This window comes from Haemorhous mexicanus, chromosome 20 (assembly GCF_027477595.1).
Source record: "Haemorhous mexicanus isolate bHaeMex1 chromosome 20, bHaeMex1.pri, whole genome shotgun sequence".
Lineage (NCBI taxonomy): Eukaryota > Metazoa > Chordata > Aves > Passeriformes > Fringillidae > Haemorhous > Haemorhous mexicanus.
The window spans coordinates 9,168,000-9,191,534 of NC_082360.1; the positions used below are offsets into that span (position 1 = coordinate 9,168,000).

The 23,535-nt window shown below is 41.8% G+C and overlaps 1 protein-coding gene across 6 annotated transcripts in view; it reads left to right on the top strand.

Annotated features, from left to right (window-relative positions):
- Window positions 1-23,535, top strand: part of CEP112 (centrosomal protein 112) — a 162,119-nt gene that overhangs the window by 110,641 nt on the left and 27,943 nt on the right. For 5 of the 6 annotated variants that reach the window (XM_059864085.1, XM_059864084.1, XM_059864088.1 and 2 more), the window contains 2 exons: window positions 5,688-5,750; window positions 10,119-10,268. In XM_059864085.1, coding sequence (XP_059720068.1) covers window positions 5,688-5,750; window positions 10,119-10,268 — 213 coding nt within the window. Of the gene's footprint in view, window positions 1-5,687; window positions 5,751-10,118; window positions 10,269-21,162; window positions 23,062-23,535 lie in introns of those variants that run through there. The other variant, XM_059864089.1, reaches the window with a different exon arrangement.

Below are 23,535 nucleotides of genomic sequence, written 5' to 3' on the forward strand. Positions count from 1 at the left end.
GGGCCCCCATTGAGCACAGACCTGCAATGGGCAATTCTCTGTGCAGGTACTGTCAAAGGCATTTCTATTCATTCCTGGGTTTTTCCCAATGAAAAGTACTTCACACATGAATGAGGGAGTTTTTTCTCCTAAAGATGTATGTTTAATGAATAAAAAAATAAAAAGGAAAAGATTTGTAGACCTCCAAAAGTGAAATGTAAAATAGAATATTAATAGGATTTTGGGATTTCTATCATTCATTTTCAAAACCCTTGAAGTCATTTGGTACTTGACTAATTATTCTGTTAACATCATTTTGGGTATTTAACTATTTTTAATGGTCTTTTGGGTGGTTCAGATTACATATTTCAACTGAGTGTGCTATTTCCACTGCTGAACAGAGATCCAGCTTTCATTTTTGTCTGATTGGTGGGGAGAGCAGGAGAAAGAACAGGAGTTTGGTGTAGGAAGTCACCCACTGTCAGTGTTAGAGGCACATAAGGAAAATGCATGTTTCAGGCTTTGAGTCAAAATGGAATTTTTATGTTCAATCAGATGAACTTTAAAGGTGATCTGCTGATCTCTGAAGTTTAAACAGATATTGTACAGAGAGTTTTAACATACTTAATAACAAAGATTGCCACCATTAGCCATTCTGAAGGTCATTTTCTTCTGACATCTATCAAATTACACAATCTTGAATTTTGGTACAAAGCATAATGCTGTCAAACTTAAAATAGAAATATTCCAGAATGTGGAGTGGTGTGTTGTTTTTTGAGGTAAATGGGCCCCATTTACATTAGTTCTTTGATGTTAAATTCCTTGCTGCACATCAGAGAACAGTTGCTTCTTCCCTGGAGCAAGTTTTCTTTCTTCTTCTTCCCCCACCCTTTGATTTTTTTTTTCTCTTTTTTTTTTCTTCTTTTTTTTTTTTTAAGTTTGCTTACACTTTTATCTAACTAATTATGGAGGATCAGCTTATGGATGGCCACTTTTAGCTAGTTGCAGGCATTTTGAAAAATGATTCTTTCATAGCTACTACCCTAAACAGAAAAGTTCTTTTATCTGCTGCTTCTCTATCAGTGAATATGGTGGTGTGTGTGTGTGTATAAAACTCTAGTTATGAGAGCTCTTTCCAAAGCTGGAAGATAGAGAAACATGGAATTATTCAGATTGGAAAAGACCTCTAAGGTCATGGAGTCCAACCATAAACCCACCACTGCCAAACCCATCACTAAACTCTGATTGGAAAGGACCTTAAAGCCCATCCAGTGCCAGCCCTGCCATGGCAGGGACACTTCCACTGTGCCAGGTGCTCCCAGCCCTGCCAGCCTGGCCTTGGGCACTGCCAGGGATCCAGGGGCAGCCCCAGCTGCTCTGGGCACCTGTGCCAGGGCCTGCCCACCCCACAGGGAAGGATTTTTCCCTAATATCTTACCCAGTGCACAGGTTTGTAATGTTTCAAAGCTTCTGAAGAGCTTCATTATTGATCAATATCCAAGACATCCCAAATGTCTCCATGGGTGTTGCCGGAGGATGGAATTGTCCACGTGGCTGCCAAGCCCAGAGGGACCTGGGGCTGGTCAGGGCTTGTGCTCCCCTGAGTGGAACTGGAACTGAAAGTTCCCTCTGATGCACCTCAAACCTTCAAATAGCTTCTAAGTGCCTGGTAATTAGGGTAGGACACAGTGTGCCTTTGTGATGTGGTGCTGTCATAGATCCTGGGCTCTTTCACTGATGCTGTTCTGTTGCATGAAAGGAGAAAGTGAAAATGGGGCAGTGTTAGAAGAGCATCCATTAATTCAGACACCACATCTGGAGTGCTAATAATTTAAATTTTTTGTTTTAATATTTTAATTTTCTTTTTTGTTCTAATTTTTACATGAAATGTTTTGTTGAAGTCCATGCAGTTTTGCTCAGCAACCACAATATGATGCTTTAAGGCTTGTTAAAGAATTAAAGTTGGTTTTTCAAACCAATTAACTGCAACAAGGACATAATCTTTTTAATGCAGAAGTCTTCTGTAATATAAAATAACTGCCTGTAAAATCATCATAATCAGATAATTTCAGCTAAAATATGTATTAACTGTGTGAAACTAAACAGGAGTTAGTTTTTGAATCAGTGGAATTCCTCTGCTGCTTATCCAATTTAAATCCTTTTCATTATAAAAATGGGTATTCCAATTGATATTTCTGACAGGCTTCTGCCAAGTGGGAATTTCAGCAGCCACCTCTCACACACAGAAAACTGGTTTCAGACCATTAACTCTATTTGCAGTGCTGCCCATTGCTATAAAAAGAGCTTGACTTTAATGAACACTGGCTGACCCTCCAAATGTTCACCTTCCACTTGGATTCTTATTCATTATGTTTCTGAAATAGCAGCTAACCTGAAAGGGAGGGAATGCCCTTAAAATAATTCAGAACCAGCTCGTGCTTCCTCCAGCACGTGCACCCAGCAGCCAGTTGGAAAAGAAGGAGCCCAGGAAACTGCTGTGTGTGTGCACCAGGCCAGTGTGAACCTTCTCATTTATCAAGATAAATTTGGTATAAATCCCCCCTTGATGTTCCCTGTGCACAGGTCTGTGTGTATTTACTCATTCCTTAAAACAAGAAGGAGTAAAAAGACATTTTCTGTGCATAGCAGTGCCCCAGGGAAGGTGCTTTGTGTCTCCCTTGGTTGCAAAGCAACAGCCTGTATAAAGAGGTTCTAAATTAGTTTTGGTTGCAGGTTTTGAGAAGGGAGAAGCTTCACATTTCTGCAGTTAAAAGGTGGCAGTGGAAAAGAGGGTGCCCAGGCAGCCCCACGAGTTGGATCTTTTCAGTGCTGTAAGTTGTGGTCTCTGCCTTCATCAGAGCTGCTCGTGTGGTTTGTGATGATGCAAGAGCTGCTGGGTGTTACAGCCCTCAGGGAAAAGCTGAAGTCAGCAGGAGCCACAGAATTAGGGAATGGTTTGGGTTGGAAGGGACCTTAAAGCTCATCCCATTCCCCCTGCCATGGCAGGGACACCTCCCACTGTCCCAGGCTGCTCCCAGCCCTGTCCAGCCTGGCCTTGGGCACTGCCAGGGGTCCAGGGGCAGCCACAGCTGCTCTGGGCACCTGTGCCAGGGCTTCCCACCCTCACAGGGGCCAATCCCTTCCCAATATCCCATCCAGCCCTGCCCTCCATCAGTGGGAAGCCATTCCCCCTTTTCCTGTCACTGCTTGCCCTTGTGAGCAGTCCCTCTCCAGCCTTCCTGTAAGACCCTTTGAGGTGCTGGCAGGGACTGTCCATAGTTTTTAGTGCCACGGGGCCAATATAACCAGTTTTAGACAGCCCAGCCCATGGAGCTGTGCTTGTGCTGTCTCCAGGGGAAGCTTTGGGAACTCAGTACCTCTGAAATTCAGATGCTTCAAATGCTTGGGATTGGAAGAAAATGCAAGAATTTATGGTTTGTTAGTGACTGGGAGACAAAACTTATAAATATTTTGCCAACTGGAAGTTGTTAAAGCCATTATAAAATAAAATGTTGCAATTCCTTCTAAGTAAACTGGTAGGATATCCATTATTTGCATTTAGTTAGGAATAAAACAATAAAATTCAGAGTCTCTTTCTTTTGGATCACCTCTGTCCTGTCTCTCAGAGGTCAGCCTGATTCTACTCAGTGTGAACAAACAAATTCTAATTTGTTTATGGAACTCATGAGTGGTTCTTTATTATTTATTGGGATTTCATCTGTGGGTTCAGGAGGTTATAAAGCTGCTTCTATGAAAGATGAGGACTTTTACCCCAGGCAAGTTGAGCGAGAGCAGCTGTAACGTGATCTGTGCAGTGCCTTGCTGACGAGTCCCTCTCCCTTTCTGGGGCTAACAGTAATTTATGCTATTGCTGTAATTTATTTTTTTACTTTTTTTCTCAGATAAACTGGTAGTTTCAGTCACTTTATGACATGCAGCAGTGGTAAAACATCATCTGAAACTAGGCTGCAGTACAATGGAACGAGTGTTAACGTGGGTCAGCCCGAGTACAAGGAGGAACAGAGCATGGACAGAGCTCCCTGGGATAGCTGGGGCTGTGTCACCACTTTTATTTATGCACCCCCACCATGGGCCCTTACAGTGTTTGTGGTTCACTTTTGAGTGATAAATGGAGAAAAAGTGAAATTTGATTTGTCTGGTGCTCCAGAATTCTTCTGGATGCTGGTTCAAGCCAATGTGTATTGCCATTATCTCTCTAACAAAACCAAGCCATAATGTCATCTCAAAAATGATGCACAAATTTGATAATTGGTTTTGCCAACTTTTTTAGTAGATTCCTTAGTGCCAACAAACAGATGGAGACATCCATATGTTTCATAATTTTGGAATTTGAAGGGATTGAGGATCTGAAATTGCAATTTCATGTAAAGTTTAGGATTACTTTGAACTGGCTGTAATATTCTTAGGCTGAGCTGCACCTTACAGAGCTGCCCGGATTGCCGAGGATGATTCCAGCCCTACCATGACGATGCGCGGCTCTAAGCTCCTCGATTTATAGCCCAGGAAAATCAATAAGACTCTTTGCCTGCCTGAAATCCCTGGAGTTTGCAGAAATGGAGCCTGAGCTGGATCCATGCAGGGTTCAGAGGCTCTGGGAGCCCCTGTGGGTTTTTTTGGTCCCCCCAAAGAGGGGCTGGCGGGAGCTGGCGTTCGGGCGCTGGATGCGGTGCCGTAAAACTAAGGACGACAGATCAAAGGTTTGAGCAGGAGGTCAGATAGATTTTGAAAACTTAATCAGCTTAAATTTGCTTCAGAACTCAGCTGTGTGATCTTCTGTCTCCCCTAAGAAAATATTTGTCTTAGACACCTGTCCTCAAGTTTGAGAGCCAAGGAGAGGAGAGCGCCGAGCAGTTCACCTGAGGACAGCGTGGTGGGGCTGGGCTGGGCTGGCTTCTGCAAGAAAAATACAAATCAAGTTTCTCTCCTGAAATGAAATTGCATTTATTTTTTTATTAATATCGCTATTATCAAATTATTTCTGAAATTAAATTATTTGAGGGGAAAAAAAACCTTAAGAGCTATTTTTCCTGAGGTTATAGAAATGTTTGCTGGTTTGAGTGTGATATGACCAAGCAGCCTTGTTTTCAGTTTGGTTTATTCTTTAGCTTTGAGTTGTGAAAAAAAGAAGCTGGGGTAAGGAAGGAGCTGTATGTCCATGCTGCATCTTGGGTGGATTTTCAGTGTAATTCCCACCTTTCCCTAGGAAGGGATGAACAATGGGACAAAGGAGAGCTGCAGACACAGAACTGAGAGGTGAAGCTGCATTCCCCATGTCACATTGTCTGGGACTTTCTCCTCATTTTTCCCCCTCTGTTCAGAAACAAATTCATCCTGATAAACTCGTTCACGTGTGTTGCCTCCTTCCCCTGCCCCACACACACACACGCACACACTCTCATTCTCTCTTTTTTTTCCCTTTTTTTAATCCCCAGAACTCTTTATGTTTTTCTAATAATTGGCAGCAGAGGTACAATTTCTCCCCTCTTTCAAGTGATGAATAGTTGGCCCGAGATCAAAGGCCAGCCCTGGTGGTTTGTTGGCTGCCACAGAAGGGCGTTGGGGCTGGCGCGGGGCCGGCGCTCGGCGATAGGCGTGAGGAGGAGGTGCCAAGCCCAGGGCCCGGTGGCAAAGTGTCTGTGCACGTCCTGTGCCTGAGCTAACGGGGCTCTCCTTTGTGTGTGTTCCAGGCCAACAGGCAGCTGAAGCAGATGGAGGAGGAGTTCAACCTCCAACTGGCCAGGTCCGCGCAGGTAGGTGGCCAGCGGGCAGGGAGCTCAGGTGAACCTCTTGCACTTGGGAGCTTGGTGGAAAGTTGAGATACTGCTGGTTTTGACAACCCACAGAAGTCATATCCTGTTGCTAAATTGAACATCCAGTGTCTTCTTGCAGGTTTTAACTAAAAAACTACTGAGCACTAAGCTGGAAAATAGAGGTGGGGTTTTTTGAGTTCTGAATTTTATCTTTTTCATCTCCATCGTCATTTCCTGAGGACCCCAGAGGACCAAGTCCTCCTTCAGCCAGTGGGAAGGAAGGTGAGGTGCCCCAACCCATCTCATAGAATCAGGAGCCATTGCACAGCCAGCACTTGCATTTCATGTTAAAGGTGGTGTCACCCAAGGTTTCTTCATCTTTATCATTGATCCCCACCAGTTCTGCATTTCTGCCCAAAACAGCACCTTGAGGAATGTCAGTGTCCTGGAAGCAGACTGGTTTTGACTTGAGTTTTTGCTCTTCAGAGAACTCAAAAGATGAAACGAGTGTTGAATTTACATATATGCTTAAAAATGGTAAGGCTGGGTGATTTTTACATACTTCAGCTTTCAGTTTGACTGACAGGTAGTACTGAAGTGTGAAAAATGATGGAGATGCAACCAGAAGTTCAGCTTTTAATAAGAAAAAAATTGCCACGAGGATTTGTGTGGAGGTGTCATTCTCCTCATTGCTCCCAGCCACAGCAGAATGTTTGCCTTGCACTGCAGAGTGTGTTTGCAGCCAACAGTCCATTAATAGTCTTTTAAAATCAATAAAAACACTACAAAGAAGGGTTTAGCAGCCTCTAAACCAGACAGAAATGATCAGCAAGACAATAACAAGAAACTGCAAACTTTACTGTTTTACCAACACTTCAAATATTTAAAACTCTTGATTTCAGCTTTTCATCTCCTTTGAGTCTTATTCTCTGTAACACTTGTCCAAAACTGTGGCTCAGTTGTTTTGGTGACATTTATGGGCTGTCACTTTTTCTCACTGCTTTATCAGAATCTTTGGTGAATATGTCTTATATTCTATTTCTAAATCTAACCTGTGTTTTTACACATTCATTTGCATACAGAGAGGTTGTAGAGTTTCCATCCTTGGAGATGTGTAAAACCTGACTGGGCTGATCCTGAACAACCAGCTGTGGGTGATACTTCTTTAAACTGGTCCATTCCACCCTCACCAATCCCACGATTCTGTGCTAAGTCAGAGATAATGTCCTCTGTCCTAAATACCTTGCCAGTAATTTTAAACTAGTAATTTAGTAATTTTTGAGAGCCTTATTTAGAAAGAAAGAAAGAAAGACACAACAAAAAAGGCCTCTTCTTTTTTATTTTTTTTATCTTTCCATCTGAACCTGAAAAGCAGGAAATGGTTAAAGCTCAAAAAGTGACATTTCATCCATGTCAGACCTGAAGGAAGAGATCCCTTCCATTGCTAGTGTCGCAGTTTGAGAAGAAGTGAATTTTTTGAGATGCTGTAGTCAAACCAATAAGTGCTCAAATTTAAATATTGGCACCTAGTGTAGCCACTAAAGACATAGATACCTCTGAGAACACAGAAGAGTTAAAAGCTAAGAAATTTAAGAGAGACAAGTGTCCCAAAAGTAAAAGACTGTACTTTTTTTAGAACTAAGCAAAGCACCCTTAAAAAAGAAAACCCTAAAAACAGCTCTAGTCCATGTGCAGTAGTAAAAGCACTAAGCATAAAAAAGAAATTGTCACAATAGCAAATGATCTCCAGGCAGTGCCACGTGTGACATAGAAACACAAAAAATTTCAACTGTATTTCAAAAAAAGCCTATAATACAAGAAAAACTCCTCACTCCTTGATAAACTGAAAATTAATTATCTAAAAAGTAGTAGTAGACTGAGAGTTAATGATCTAAAGAGTAAATGTATTGGAAATTTAGTAAGAGAGAAGAAAAATGTTTTTTAGAAAGTTTTCATTCCCAGTTCTGTGTGTTTCTCTTTATATATAGTTGTAAATTAATAAACTTTTCCCCCTTTTATTCCTAAGCTAGAGCCTGCTTTACTCTATTTCTAATCACATCTCACAACAAACACCAAGGAGAAAGTATTTTCATAGAAGCACTAACTTTGCACCAAAGTCAAACCACAACAGCCACCTCTATTTTACCTTTTGTCATTGTCACCCACATGTGAGTGGAATCCAGGCAGCCTCTCCATGCCAGGCACAATCCAGTGTCAATACAAGATTGGTTCTTGGTCCATTTGATAAAGACAGTTGGAATAATGGAAGCATTTCTGCATTTTTAAGCAATGGGTGAGGGAAATTGCTTTAGTTGTTGCAGCAGGAGCATGTGGGCAGTGTAGGGCAAGGTAAGAACTTTTTAACCTAAATGTCATAATTAATTTTGTCAGACTGACAAAATTTATTATGTCATGTGATATTTATTGGCCTGCAGAACAGTCTCAAGATTTGGGGACATGTTTTGTATTAAGGTGGCTTTGCTGTAGCTGGGGCATTTAACTGGCAAGAGCTGGACCCAGCTCCTCAGCCCTTTCTGGGGCAGACACAACACACCCATCGTCTGTCAGTCAGGGCTGTTTGGCTCCATAAAACAGTTTCACCCTGATGTCTGAATTTCTTTACTTGTGTGGGTTTAAGTCACATCCCCCAAGTTTCTTGGACACACTTGGCTTTGGGGTTTTTTTGTAGCTCACTGTTAATAATTGGTCGATTGCAACTTTTCTTGTGGTCGCCTTGCTGACAACATCTGTCCAATCTTTCTCTCTGTGGCCTCTTGGAACATTCACTTTTAACACCCACACAGAGGAGATATTTCAAGAAATTTCCTCTGAAGTTTATACAAAGTAAATAGAAATTTTGCTCTGAAAAGGTCTGCACAAAGCAGATCTTTCTTCATCAATTTCTGCTGAAATTTCCTTGCTTGGGTTTCAGAACTCCTGAGCTAGAGCAGGCTCTCAACCCAGTAAAAGTTTTAAATCTCAGGTTTGTGTTATACTGAAGAGTTTGCTGCTTTGTTTTTTTTTTTAAATGACAAAATGGGACATACTCAAAATGCTGTCGTTTGGCATGGGGTCAGGTTGTTATTAATTTGTATAACCCATTGCTTTCTTCTGCTTTCTCCTTTGCCTTACACACCTGGTAAAACCACATTTCTGCAAATTGTCTGCCTTCTAAACAATTACCTGAACTGCAAACCCAGAGACACTGCTTAATCCTGGCTAAAGAGTTGCACCCTATCCAGATAATCTCTAAACTTTGCCATATTGGTCTCAAGAGCCCTTCTTTTTGATGGGTATTATCCTTTGAAATATGTATTTCTTTTTAGAAAAGCAATACAGAAATACAAAGGTAGGTTTTACACATAATCTGGCTTATTTCCTGGCCTTTTCAGGTAGGTAAAGAGAAATAAATTTACTACAGAGTTTTAACCAGGCTTTTTCCCCTTTTCCAGTGATTTTACTGCCTTCATTTGTAGCACAGTTCTTCTTACACTAGTTCTGGCCTATTATTAGGTTTTTTAACTTATTTTTTTCCTAAATAACCATGTAATTAATACAGATAAATGTTTCTCTGCCAATGAGGAGGCCTAGCAAAGCCTAAGCCCTCTGGTAGTCTCTCCCTGAACTGCCTGTGTGCTAAAGTGCTTTTAGAAATATTCTATAATATGCTGCTACAGCAGCTTAACCTTAAGCTTGAATATATACATTAAAGTCAGTGACTCTCCCCCATGTTGAAGTGCTTTGCTGGGTGATGACATGTCAGTATAAAATTCTGTAAATATGCCTAAAGGATCAGGGTTAGTTATGACTTTCCCCAGTGATGAAAAAGGCAAAACAAATACAATTCAACCAATGACAAGTGAATCACCTGAAAGGTCTGGATGTGCAGTCAGGTCCTCACTCTATTGCTCAGCAAAATCTGCTCCTTTCAGCAGCTCAGAAATGTCACTGTCAGGTTTAAGTTTCAGTCCAGTGTGTGAATGTGGCTATCAAGGTGTAAGATATCCCCCTGGAAAAGGAGCAGCAGCAACCCAGTGTAAACTCACACTCCCCTTTCAGAGCCGTGCAAGATGGGGAGCAGGCTCCAGTCTGAAGATCACAGATGTGCTTTGTTCTCATCAGGAAATATTTTGGAATGTCACAGTGGAAAACACTTCCAAATACTTTGTGTTCAGCAATTCTTGTCATTTAGAGCCCTGCTCTGTTCCTTTTCTGTGCGTGGAGTTCCATGCCCTGCAAGTGCTCAGCTGCTAATTTCAAACATCCAGCTCGCGCAGCAGAGCTTGCCATTGCCGTGTTTATATTAAAAAAAATGCAAAATACATGTCTTTTATTGAGGGGAGCTTTAACATGCTGCTTTCTTTTCAGGAGATAGCTGAACTGAAGGCAACCATTTCCTTCTTGACAGAGGAGAAGAGCCAGCGGCAGATGGTGGTGGAGCAGCGGCTCCAGGAAGTTGTGCAGAAGTTGGAAGATGAGAAGCAGCAGCTGATGACAGATAATGACAGAGCAGTCAAGGTAATCTGGGCATTTCAGTCGCTGCTGCTGCTGCCTGGGTGAGGGTAATTCAAAGTTCTGAATGCAGGGCTGGTTCCTGTTCACACAGAGCTCACCCAGACCTCCCCAGACCTTGCCTTTGATGGAGCTGATGACTCAGGCTCCCTTTCCTCTTGCCTGCAGAAAACGCCTGGATTTGGCAACTCTAATCCATCCATGTCAGTCAAATACTTGAATCTTTCCTGTTCTCTTTCTCTTTGTACTGGCCCTGATGTTTCAGTGTGTTTTTAGCAGCTTTATGCTGGGCTTTCAGGGCTTGAAAGAGAGGAAAGGTGAAAAACTGGAGAGCGAGGCAGCAGCATGGCCTGGGCTGCAGCCTGGTGTTCACAAACCTTCCCAACTTTCATGTTTAAAGCTGCATTGAAGGAAAGCTTGTCCTTAGCTTCCCCTGAAAAATACAAGCAAAGTCTGTGCTGAATGTTAAAGGAATAAAGTAGTTGTTCTCTGTAGTTTTATACATTTTTTATTATATTTTTACAAACATATTTTGCTTCTGAATTCCATTTTTTGGCCTTTCATTGTTTTAAGGGACTGAACACCCACATTGTGTTCTTGCTGCTTTGACACCTTGACTCAAAGTGGCTGCAGAGAATCCCACCTGTAGAAGTGAGCAGAATTGGCTTTTAAACATTTTTACTTCTCAGAGTAGTAAAGAGCAATGGGAAATTTTGAAACTGTCATCTGCTCTGTTTGACAACAAAAACACCTCATGAGAAATTGTACAGAAGAATGAAATTCCTTTCTTTTTTCTTTGTAAAGACATTCAATCCTACCAAAGAATTACATTATTAAATGTAAAAACTCGTGGAAAAATCAACTCCTACAGTTAATGTAATTTTTTTGTGCCTAAAAGATACCATGGAAGTTTTTAAATGTTGGAAATCCCTTGGATTATGGTGCAGTTAATGCTGTCCTCTATATTGGAATGACTTGCATTAGGTTGTCATGACTGTCTCATCATCTGCAGAATGTTTTCCCTTGCTTTCATTGATTTTTAATGATCATTATTTTTTCTTAAGGAAAATGTCTGCCTTTATTTGTGTGCTTGTGGGGGAAAAGAATTTTCTTTCTGAACATTCTGTGAAAGGTGTAACTATAAAAATGTTGCCTCTAGTCTGTTATACAGATAGAATCACCACAGGTAGGTTATTTTATCAGGCTCTGCAGAGAGAACACAGGTAAATCCCATTATTTTCAGGTGCAGGTGAATTTTTACCACTTAGGAACATGAACTGTTTGTAGTTCCCTTGTCCAGTGGCCACCAAGATCTGCAGAAGCCCCGTGGCAGTGCCATCATCTTCCACAGAGCCAGAAATGCACAGTAATCCAAGTTATCATGGTGCCTTCTTGAGTTACATGTTGGAAAAACATGGTTCAGACTCTTAAGCAGCATTTTTCTTCTGGTGCAAACTCTGCTCTTGAATTTCTGGATTCTCTTAAGTTACAGGCAGTGGAATAATTCAGCTGCTGGCAACTCCAGTTTTGGAACAGTAATGATTATAGGTGGTATGAAAGCCTTCTGCATGTAAATCTATTATAAACTTCATTTTGATGTTATTACTTCACAATGTAATGAAATCCATAAAAACCACAGAGAAATTGTGCACAGGATTTCTGAGCAGTGTCCCAGGGAGTTTTTAGCACTGGTGCTGGGAGTAAGTTTTAAAGGATTTTGTCAACTTGGAGAAGAAATTGGAGGAGCTGTTTTGCTTGGAGTTCTTGAATTTTGTTTAGTATCATTAATACTGTACTTAAAAAAAAAAAATCTTCCTTTGAAACCACTGATTTAATGGAAATTTACTGAAATCCAGATACCCAAGCAGAAAATTCTTAGGAAGCTAAAATGCTGTGTATACTTCTGGAAACAGAAAAAGGTGGTTTTAATATTTGATCTCTTCGTATTTTTAAGAACCACACATATTTCTAGGCAAGCATATGCAGAAATACTTTGCTTTTTATTAGCCTGGGGCAAAAAAAAAAAAAAAGGGTTTTGGTGAAAATGGAATCCTGGATGTCCTGGAGATGGGGAACAACATCTAACCTAGGGTAAGCTGAAGACCTTGAGGGATGATTAAAGAAACATTCTACAAACAGAGCAATTCTTAATGTAATGCAAGCCTTTGAGGAGACTCAGTGTAGTAAAATCTATAGAAAATACTATCATTAAAAACCAGCCTTTGCTAAATATAACATTGATTTAAACTAACATTGAGGAACAGATTGCAATTTCCTCTATTGGTATTGGGTGGCTTCCTGTAAGACCTTCCAATTATTATTTCCTTTCAAAGAGAGAAATACATTTTTACAGAAACCAACTGGCTCTCAGAGAAGTTTTGGATTTAGGCAGTAAAGTGATATCCAGATGTGGATGCCATAATACATGATTTTGATGTTAATTCAAATTCCTGACTCTCTTTGCTAGTAAAAGATTTCTGATTTGTTATTATTGCACAATTGCATCCATCTCCTTCAACTCAGTATTTCTTAAGGTAGTATCTTAAATATTAGTCAAAAAATATAAATGGATCTTTTAAGAACCTCCTGCTTCTTTTGACAGCCAAAACCCCCAATTTGAACAAGGCTTTTTTGCCTTCAGGTGGCCTGAGTTTGGGGCAGTTTGAGACAAATGCTTGAAGGCCTTGGTGCTCTGTGTTAGGTCTGGCCTAAGGGCAAGTCAGGCTTGTCATCACCCATCAAACCAGTTTAAACCTTTGGCTCTCTTGTGGCTCAGGGTGACCCCTCTGGGTGCCAGGAGCAGCAGTGTCCCATGGCAGATCCCCCAGCAGCTGAGGTGTGACCCCAGCCCCAGCTCCCCTCATGGCCATGTCCTGCTTGGGGCTCCCCAGGAGCTGAGTCCAGAGCAGAGCCCCAGGACACTGGGCTGGGCAGGGGGACAGGGGGCAGAGCTCACCTGAGCTGTGCTCAGCCCAGAGATCAGCAGCCACGGTCCCAGGAGCAGTGGGATCAGAGCTGGGTGATGTTCCCAAACACCCTGCAGATGTTTGGGAAAGCTGCCTGAAGTGCCACATCTGGTGCCCCTTTGTGGTGCTTCAGGCTGGGACTGCAGCTCTCCAGTAAGGGGCTGGCACTGAGCTGGGAATGTCTGGGCAGCCTTTCCCTGGCCACTGATGTGTGAGGTAACCTTTTTTCTTTCCTAAAATTATTTTACTTTTTTATTATTTTTATTTATTAAATTAATTTATTTAATTTTTAAACCTTTTTTTTAAATGTTTTAAATTATTTTTATTACATCCTCGTGGTGATCCACCCACAGCAGCCTGGAGCTTGATAATTCCAACAGCCAGAGCATTTACCAAACTCCTCTGCTGCTTTTGGTTACTGGACTGGGCAGAACAAGAAGTTGGTGGCATCATAAAGATACCTTGAGGTTATTTATGAAATCCCAGCCTTGGTTGTTTAGGCTTAGTTGTTCAGTTTTTTATGAAATCCTTTTGGATCCTGGGATTGGAAGTACAAAACATTTCCTGGGATTGGAGCTGCAAAACATGCTCAGAGCATTTTAATGCTGAAGTTGATGGCCAAGTGGGGACTCCACATCAAAAAGTAGATTCTGGAAAGAAATGGATGATGGAGAGCATACAGTGACAAACCCACAACAGAAAAGGGGGAAAATGCTGCTTTTTTTGCCAGATGAACCACAATTGTTGTTTGATTCCTGTTACAGATTCTAGGATTCTGTTAAATCCCTGAATTAACACCAAGATTTCATTAGCAAAGCCTGGTTGGAAGATGACATATTTCAACACTTTGTATGTTAGCCAGCTTATGATCAGATTAATTCTGTTAATAAATAAGACTTAAAAGATTTCTAGGAAAGAATGGGCTGTAATAATGTTCCCCTTCATGTGAAAAATTTTGAAACAGTTGTTTTTCTTTGTTATGTTTTAAAATGTTGAGAGGGGGAAAAAAAGTCAAAGTGGTTTATAGCCATAGCAGAACAAAGGGAAAAATTTGGGGGTTTAAGTTGTCTGGGCCTTTGTGGGCATTGAGTATTCCTGATATCCTATAGTTGTTAAATGCTGCTGTATCTTGGAGCCAAAGGATCTTTTCCTCTGGAAAGAACTGAGAGTTTTATCAACTCAGTGAATTTCCTCCATGCAACTGGAAAAATTACCAAATTTCTCTATCAAAAACCTATGTTTTTAAAAATTTGATGCACAAGCTAATTTTGCTTGTAGTTCTGTTTCATCATCAGCCATGTTTATTAGCAAACTCCACTGGTACCTACAAATAATATTCTTTATGAAAAGGAAAAGCACATGAGGTGTCTGGGAACATGCACTGAGTGACTGCAGCCCTGCAGAGGTATTCAGTTTTTTTGTCCTTAAAACACCTTTTGGAGCACCAGCATTGCACTCTGCCAGAGCCAGGCTGGAGTTGGTAATAAATAAATAATTCTAGTTTATTGGTTTAAAAGAACCAAGCAAAGGTAAATCTAAGTGGTTTAAATGCCCTTAATTAGTGCTTATTAAGGGAGGAGAGGCATCTGAGAGCACCCAACCTAAGCTGCCCTGATCTGGAGCAGAAGCATTTTCAGTCCTGTTTTAAAAGGGAGGCAGGAGGGCAGAGCCTTGGCTTCACCCAGGGTTTGTGGCCAAGGTGGAAATTAAAGCTGTCATGACTGGTGGTGCAGGAGGCTGTGATCTTGTGTGCCAGCACAGAGGACATTCATTAGGGGAGAAAAACCCTGAAAGCCTCGTGTAAACTCGAAATGAAAATCTAAAACTTGGGGTACAGGCATAGATTGTGTCAGGGGCTTTTTGGAAAGGGAGTCTTGACTTGATTCCCCAGCACACACTGAGGTGGCAGAATTAACTGCTCCAGCCTCACTGCTAGCTCAGGATAAATTCTGTCCACAGACCCACATTGTGGATAAGATCTTTCAGATATTTTGTTGCATTTTCTGTTTTACCTTGGATGAAGGGGTTTTTTTTTTGGTTGTTGGTTTTTTGGGGTCGTTTTGTTGTTTTGGCTTAGATGAAGAGGGTTTTTGGTTGTTAGTTTTCTTGGGTCTTTTTGTTGTTTTGCCTTAGATGAAGGGGGTTTTTTGGTTGTTTCGGGTTTTTTTGTTTTTTGGGTAGTTTTGGATTTTTTGTTGTTTGGGTTTTTTGGGTCTTTTTGTTCTTTTGGTTTGGATGAAGGGTCTTTTTTTTGGTTTTTTGGGTTTTTTGGGGTTTTTTTTTTGTTTTGTTTTTTATTTTGTTCTATTGTTGGGTTGGGGTTTTTTGTTTTTTGAGGTTTTTTGGGCCTTTTTTTGGGGTTTTTTTTTGTTTTTTTTTTAGCCAGCAGTGCCTGTAGAAAGGAGGTCAGCATTTCAGCATTGGCACTGGCTCATGGCTTGTGGGACACGTGGTGAGAACATGCCCCACTGCTGGTGGTGGCTCTGTGGCCACAGCCCTGCCAGATGCTGTCAGTGACCTGGAGATGTGCATGTCACAGAGTTCTCCAGAGGCACTTCCAATCCTTCTAATTGCCTTTGTGCCCAGACATTGCCATGCTAAACCATTTGGCATGGTGAAAGAAAGACTTGCAAGGGACCATCCTGATGTTGAATACGTGGAGTGCTTTTTCATGGATCTTTATTTCTTTGTCTCTGACTGTAGCCTGTAATAACACTCATAACTCTGCAGTGTCTTTTATTAGCAGGGAATTACAAGGCACCAGCACTGGTGCTTTAGCATTGGAAAGCAGACCTTAAAATTTACCAGGCAAATGACTTAATCTTGCTCATAACTTCCTATATTCTGTTTGATCAGCAGAGGAAGTCACGTCTTCCAAAAGAATAGGTAAATTAAATCTGCAGGTCTTTTATGGCTTTGCTTTCTCTGTTTCATGGGGTCCAAACTCTGAGGCACCTGTTTTTCACAGTCTTTGTTGATGTAAATAGTATTTTCACCCAAATTCTGTCTGTTAGAGAAGTGGGGGTTTAGCCCTGAGGTTTTCAGCTCTTGCTTCAGCTCTGTCTCTTGATTCCATTACCAGGTTATCTTTAAAAGCCTGTACTGACACATTCCTTATCAATGATAATTAAAATAGGCTGACTTTCATGTTAGGCTTAGATAGCTATTGATCACAACTGAAATTCTGATGTTAAAAACTCTTCCTTTCAAAACCATCTCTCTTTTTCTGCTGCCACAGAAACTATTTCATTGTCTGAAGCATAGTACCTTCTCTTCAAAATTACAGGGTTTCAGATGTTTGGCCAGCCAGGCAATCCGAGTGGCTGAGCATCTGTAAGTACTTTATAATATCTTTGACATGCTTTGTGAGGCAAAGAATTGAGTCATCTTTTTTTTTTCCTGCAGCAAACTTTGCACTCTGGCATTTTTCTTGACTTTTCATGTCTCAACACATTGAAGAACTTACCATGGCCAACAGCAAAATCAGACTTACAAGTTTTATAAAAGACTAGAGCTAGTGTCTGCCTTTTCCTCTGAACTGCAGTCCAGATTTATCTGACAGGTTTAAAATTTAGTATTTTTACTTTTTCCTACATTATCATTGTTGTCCTCAATGTTTTATTTTCCCTCCAGAAGGCACTTTGCTGCATGAAGTCCTTTTTAATCTTTGTTAGCCCCAGAAGGGATGCCACCTGTCTCCAGATTATGGAGTTAAAGATTCTATAGATGCAGAATAAAATATAAAGTCATATACAGCTAAACTGTCTTGCTTTTAATAATGTGGACTAGACTAATTTTGCACTGGAAAAATAGGGAAAAAAATTCAAAACCAGCCATAAAATTCACTGCTTTTAATTGACAAGACAGGAGTAATAACACTGAGAGGGGTCCTGGGTAATTAAAAAGGTGCAGACAAAACATTCTTATTAGTAAGTGTTAAATAAAGCTGATATAAGCCCACACAGTTTGTAAAGAAGGACAGATGAGGTTTAGAACTGTGTTATAAGAAAATGGAAATCAGCTTTTTTAAGGCTGCTGTGATGCTCAGGGTTTACTGCTGCATTTCAAAGGTGTTTTTCTCTCCAAGAAGCAGAAAGACTTTTCTGTAGAGGAGAAAGTGGTGCTTAAAAAAGACAGAGCTGGGGAGATACCCAGGAGTTAGGAGGCAGAATGCCCAGGAGGAAGAGCCTGTGCTCCAAGGTCTGGAACTTTACTGGGGGGCTGGGGGGAAATTTATAAAGATAAAAACAAGTGTCTAATGCCGTCCAACGACGGGGCATCTGTGAAACAGTCTGTGCACAGGGCTGTGTAGGCTTTCCAAGGGCTGTGCTTTGTTCCAGTTCCAGTGAGTTCCTGGAACACAGCCTCCTTCCCTGCTCCTGGAACAGCCTTGACTGCAGGGCTGCTCCAGCCCTGGAGGTGGAAACAGAATCTGTGTGAAGCACGGCTTCCACCAACAGAAGGGTGCCGGGGAAAGCGACGCCTTCAAAGCCAACCTTCCGCGGGCCACAAACATCTCTAACCCTGCTCTGAAGCCTTCTAAGGCCTGGCACAGCTAGGAGAGTTGCAGGGTTTGGCAAGCAGGGCTTTGGGGATGTGGACCTGCTTTGTTATCAACATCTCTTTTCCCTGAGAGATCTCTCTTACGGCCTGGCTCGTCCCAGGCGCAAGCTGGACCAGCACCAGGTTGCCCTGGCTGATGCCATTGTGCCTACACCACTTCCAGCATTTGTGTCCACATCCTTTTTTTTTTTTTTTTTTTGCAGAGCTGTTTGTTGTGCTGTAGGTTGCTTTTGATTTTGTGCTAATCGTGGTGCTGGCTGCTCCAGGGATATCAGCAGGAGAGAGTCACTGAGGATTTCAGCTTTGTGCATTAAAATGCTCCTGCCAAAATGAGTGTTGACTTAAGAAATCTTCAGATTCCACTTAGAATTTTCTGCTGGCTCTCCAGCTTTATATGTAACTGAAACTCAAGAAGATCAAATATCAAGAGTGTTTTTTAAAAAACGACTGGCTAACACTTTTGAATGGCACATCACAGGGAAATAGAAATATCTTTGTTAAACTTCACCATTTTCATAATAGTTGGGCTTTTCTTAAGTGTAACAAGAGAAACCTGGAGAATCTGATACCTGTGCCTGGTAACTATTTACCAATATTTAAAGGCAGGGTAGGAGAAGAATCAAGTGGTCAGTAGGACTCTTAGACTTTTGAAAAGCATTGCCTTAATTTTCTATTACTGGAATGTTTTTTCCATCCAAAATGAAAATACCTATTGTTTTGTTAGCATTAAAAGATTCCTTACAAAGAGCTACAAAAGGAAAGCAGCCAAAGCTGCCATATTCCTGCCACTTTCTTGCGTCAGCAGAGTTGAGAATAAAAGAACTTTCCAAGTTCCAGCGCTGCACTTGAAAAGGGAGAAAAGTCTGTGGTGACTTTTATCTGTGTGTTCAGCAGATCAGATGGCAAACTCGCCCCCAGAGCCGAGCAGGGGAGCAGCTCCTGCCTTTCTCTGGAGCCCCAGTGTGTGAAACAGCACCAGGTACGACTTCAAAAGGTCCAAATAAAAGTGTAAAGTTTGGGCTTTTTCAAAACACCTGTCTAATTAGCTCAGCTCGGTGTTTGCCAGCTCTAGCTCTGACTTTCTCACAGTTGTGTGCTCAGCAGAAGTGGCTTTTTCATCTCAGAGATTTGGGTAAGAGGTTAAACCTACAAACACTGTCACCAAACCTGACCCGTCGGCTCCTCGGTGCAAACCTATCCCATTTCCTGGCAGCATCAATCACCCCATTGTGCCCAGCTAGGAAAGGTGAGGTGGAGCCCTTTGCCAGCTTTTTCTAGAGGGACGAGATCATTTTAATTGAATGTTATTATCAGCCAGTCCTTGTGGTTTGACATGGATTCAAAGTGGAGCTGCTCATCCGCTCAGAGAATTCGTAGGCACGAATGGAATAACCTCAGCGAGTTGTCGGATGCCTCCATCCTCAGGGAAATTGGTTTGATTTGCCCTTCAGTGGAAATGCTCTGTACTCTTGGCAGCCAAAATAGCACTGGAGTCCAGAAGCAGGAGAAAGTCTATTCTGTGTCTTGTACTCTGCTGCTTTTCCCACTAAAATTTGCACAGAGAATATTTTCTGTTTGTACACCTCGTTGCCTTCCAGCCCAAGGAACTTGCCTCTAAGTGTTCAAACAGCACATGTGTGTATAATAAGATGGAAAACTATATAAAAATACACTTTATTCTTTGAGCCTGTTGCATGTGGATGTGCATTTCAGGTCCATCCTCCATCCTGCACTGGAGAGTGGGGTGCCTTTCCTGGGAGCAGTTCATCGTTGCTGATTCTTGCACCATCAAGTCTTGATTCACTGATGAACAGGATCTGAGACAGTAAATATTTATTTGTTGAGCCTTGAAAATATGCATGAGGAAGACAGAGGGCTTGAGCCTTATGGAGAGGACTGTGAACCTCAAGGCTGGAGCTTTTTCTGAGGTGTTCCTGTGCAGGCATCTCTAGTGTTGTACCCTTGGCCTCTTCAGGAAGCCTGACTGATTAATGGGGCAAAGAGAGTTCACCTGTTTTCTTCTTCAGGGGTCTGTCTATGAAATTTATTCTCAGGAAACTGAAATAAGTTGCCTACAGGATAAAATTTAGGACTTTAAATGAATTTCTTGGCAGCATCTCCCCCAGAACTGCCAGATAACAGAGGAGTGGAAGAGCAGTAAAGCAGGGATGAGTCAAGCACAACTACTCCAAGTAAGGAGGAGGACACAACCACTTTTTAACTTCTTCTGTTACTAAAACTGTCTCTGCTTATTTTTAGTTTAAGCCTTCACTGCACTGAAGTCAAAAACTTCAATTAAATCAACATTTTAATAATTATGAAACCAAATTCGTCAGCACTTATGGACCTTCATGTACAAATCTAATTCCTGATACAACTCAGAGAGTGACCTGCAGTGGTGTTGGAACTTCTTCACCAGCCTGGACAACCAACCGTGAGACCCAAATTTGTACTTCCAGTGTTGAATTTGTCTCCTGTGTTTGGCACCTCCAGAAAATAAATCATCAGTGAAAACCCCAGATTGCCAGTTATGAAGAGTTCATTAAGATTTGCTGAAGTTCAAAGCAAAAACACCAGTTCCTCACAGGTCAGGGCAGCTCTTCTAATGGTTCCTGCTTTGCCTCCAGCAGCAGCTCATCCCCAGAACCTGTTTATTTTTCTGCCAGGGCTGTTGGCAGGTGAATAGAGTCACATCAGATCACCTCACTTGTATTTTGTGCTGGAAAGCCATGCCCTGGATGTGCCATTTTCCTGGCCCAGCATGGCATGAGATCATGGATTTCAAACCAGGCCACGTTGGCCATAGAACACAAAGCATGCAATGCCCTGTTCACTTCCCTCTTGAGATTTGCCAGGAAGTCCCAGTTCAGTTTTGCCCTGGGGTTTGCTGTCTCACAGTTCAGATCATCCCAAAGGAATAAGGCCTGGTGTGGGGAGGAAGGAGAGCATCACTCATCGTGTCCTGAAAACAGATCAGCTCATCTGTAGTACAAAAAGGAGTGGATGCAGATTCTTCTAGAACCAGACCAGGGGAAAACAAACCAGTCCCTTTTCTAGGGAAATAATTAGTTAGGACAGGGCAGCACTAAAGCTTCATGCAGGTGTCCTGTGGTTTAGGAAAACACATCATTGGAGCACTTGCCAGGTGGGCAGTGGTGCTGGTCCAGACTCACAGAATCATTAATGTTGGAACAAACCTCTGAGGTCATTGAGTCCCTCCAGGCTCCTGAGAGTCCCTGTCTCAGCAGCACAACATTTTCATTTCAATGGAAGGTTCTGCTATCTCTCTTTTCAACTAAAACTGTTAAAAATACGTTAAACCCTGAAGTGCTGTAATGTTTTCCTTTCCGTTTTCCCACGTGAATTCCCAGGGACTGCCACGAGCTCCCACCCTGAGGTACCATGGACCTCCTTGGCTCTTTCATTCCTGCTGCCAGCCTGCCTCCCTCACCACCCTGCACCCACCTTTCCACAGCAGGATCTCACCTGGAGGAGACCCAGGAAGAGGATGAGCTCACTCAGGGAGGGATGATGCCCACAAGGAGTGTCCAACCCCCTGCACCCACAGCAGAGCCCCAGCTGCTCTCCCTGCTCTGCTCTCTGCCAGCTTTGTTATGTAAGAAAGGGTAAAAGTACAAACAGGAACACTGAACATGAAAAGTGAGTTTGTTTGCTTACTGAGAAGCCTGGCAGGGGCAGAATGGAACTGTATAAATAAAAATTCAGGCTGACAAATGTTAGGTACCTGCAGGAACACCTGCAGCACTGATCCAAGCCAGGACTTGGCAGACAGCTGGAAGGAGAAAGGCAGGGTGGGTATTGACACTGGCTCCAGAAAACAACTCTGTGTGCTGTATTTAAATTCCCCTTGCTTTTGTTTCTACTGTCAATATCATTCATGTCCTTTCCAGTTTTGCACTTGTAATTCAGCAAGGTAGAGCAGCAATTACTGAAGACTATTTAACAATTTGGATATTATCAGTGGTTTTAATTGTCTGCCTGGAAACACTTTGACCACAGCCATGCTCTGAACTCCAAGGAGGGACTCCTACCTGATGGATTGTTTTCTTCCTGCTGCCAGAATAACTCATCACTTTTACTCAATGTTTGGTGTCTATTCATAACCATTGTATGGAAATGTGTGTTTGCAAATGAAGTTTGGTGTTGCTGAGCACTCATTTGTGTTTCTAACTCAGCCTTGTGGTGGGGGTGAAGAGCTGATGTCCCTTCTCCATCTCAGCACAGGCCAAGCTCATTTGTTCTTCCTTATCAGATCCTGAACTAGACAGAGCTTTATGAACTTAACCAGTACTGGAATTCTTAGATCTTGCACATTGTGCCATATTTCTTCTCGGTTTTCCTGCAGTTTTTGTCTCAGTTGTGATAAGGAGAAGGTTTTGGGATACATGAAGTAGCTGTGCAATTTGGCTGAGAGAAGTTGATGTGGAGCTGCACAAATGAGAAACTCGTGGTCCTTCAGAACCTGATCTGTTTTCTGTTATTTTTAGTCCTCTTGCATTTAAAAAATGTTGTCCGTATAGAATGTTTTGAACTATTTACATTTATTTTTTAAAAAAGCTTTGTGTGCCTTTTGGGGGTGTCTCAGCTGCCCTGTCAGGACCCTGTGGGTGTCCCTGGGAGGCAAAAGCAGGGGGATATCCTGGGGATGCCTGTTAGAGTCACGAGTAGCTCAGCAGGACTTGTCCTGGGCGGGACTGAGCTCCTCCCTGCCTGTGCATTTTCATGTAAGACTCTTTGGCCACAGCAGAAAGATCTTCACACTGAAAGAGCAGAGTTCCAGTTCAGAACTGGGTTGAAACAGACTTAACAAACCCCCCCACAAAAACAAACAAACAAACAAAGCCCAAAAGCTGTCAATGGAAATCAATCTGCTTTGTCCCAACTGTGATAAGAGCTCTTGACACCCCACTAAAAGTGTACCTGAGGCACAGCAATAGCTTTGGTGAGTGTTTTTCCCCTCTTATCCTCTTCCTAGCTTGCCTGTGTATAAATTACACCTCATTCTTACCTCTACTGGAGAAACTAGAAGCACCAAAAAATGCAGCATGGGCTTCAATGTTTAAATAATTACTTTTTAGGGAAACAAACCCAATAAATTTAAATTAGATAAATTCTGATTTTTTGTATCAATGATTCTGGTTCAGCTGTAAAGAATACAACAGAGTTAAAGAAATACAGTGGTGAGGACTCCCAGAAACGAGTTGTGCAGGAATCAGAGTAAAGTGTTTTGTATAAAAAGCTATCAGAAATATTTAAATAGGTCATGGAGCCTGACATTGCTCTTTGCTATGTGTGTTTGTGTCTGTCTATCTGAAATATCCTGCACTACTTTTGTAGAGCTCTAAAATGGATGGAAAAACTTCTGAAGACACTGAAATAGATCTTCCCCATGTATAATTTGGAAAAGAAAAAAAAAAAACAACTTAAAGGATTTTAGAAATGTTTAGAAACATTGGCATTATGACAGCAAGAATCTCTGTCATAACGTCATGTGATTAACTAGATCAGAAACGTTCTGGGATGTTCTGATCAGTTATGTTAATGCCTCTTTTAAAAAGTATAAAGCTAATGCTCTATAAAATAGATACTTGAAAAACAGTTTTGGTTTTCCTCAGGCTACTGAGATTAGAGTTTCGTAATCTGTTTGACCAGCTGCAGAGGACGTTCTGTTTCATTTTTTCTTTTTAAGTAAATGAGCTTCATCTCGACATGATTAAAAAGTA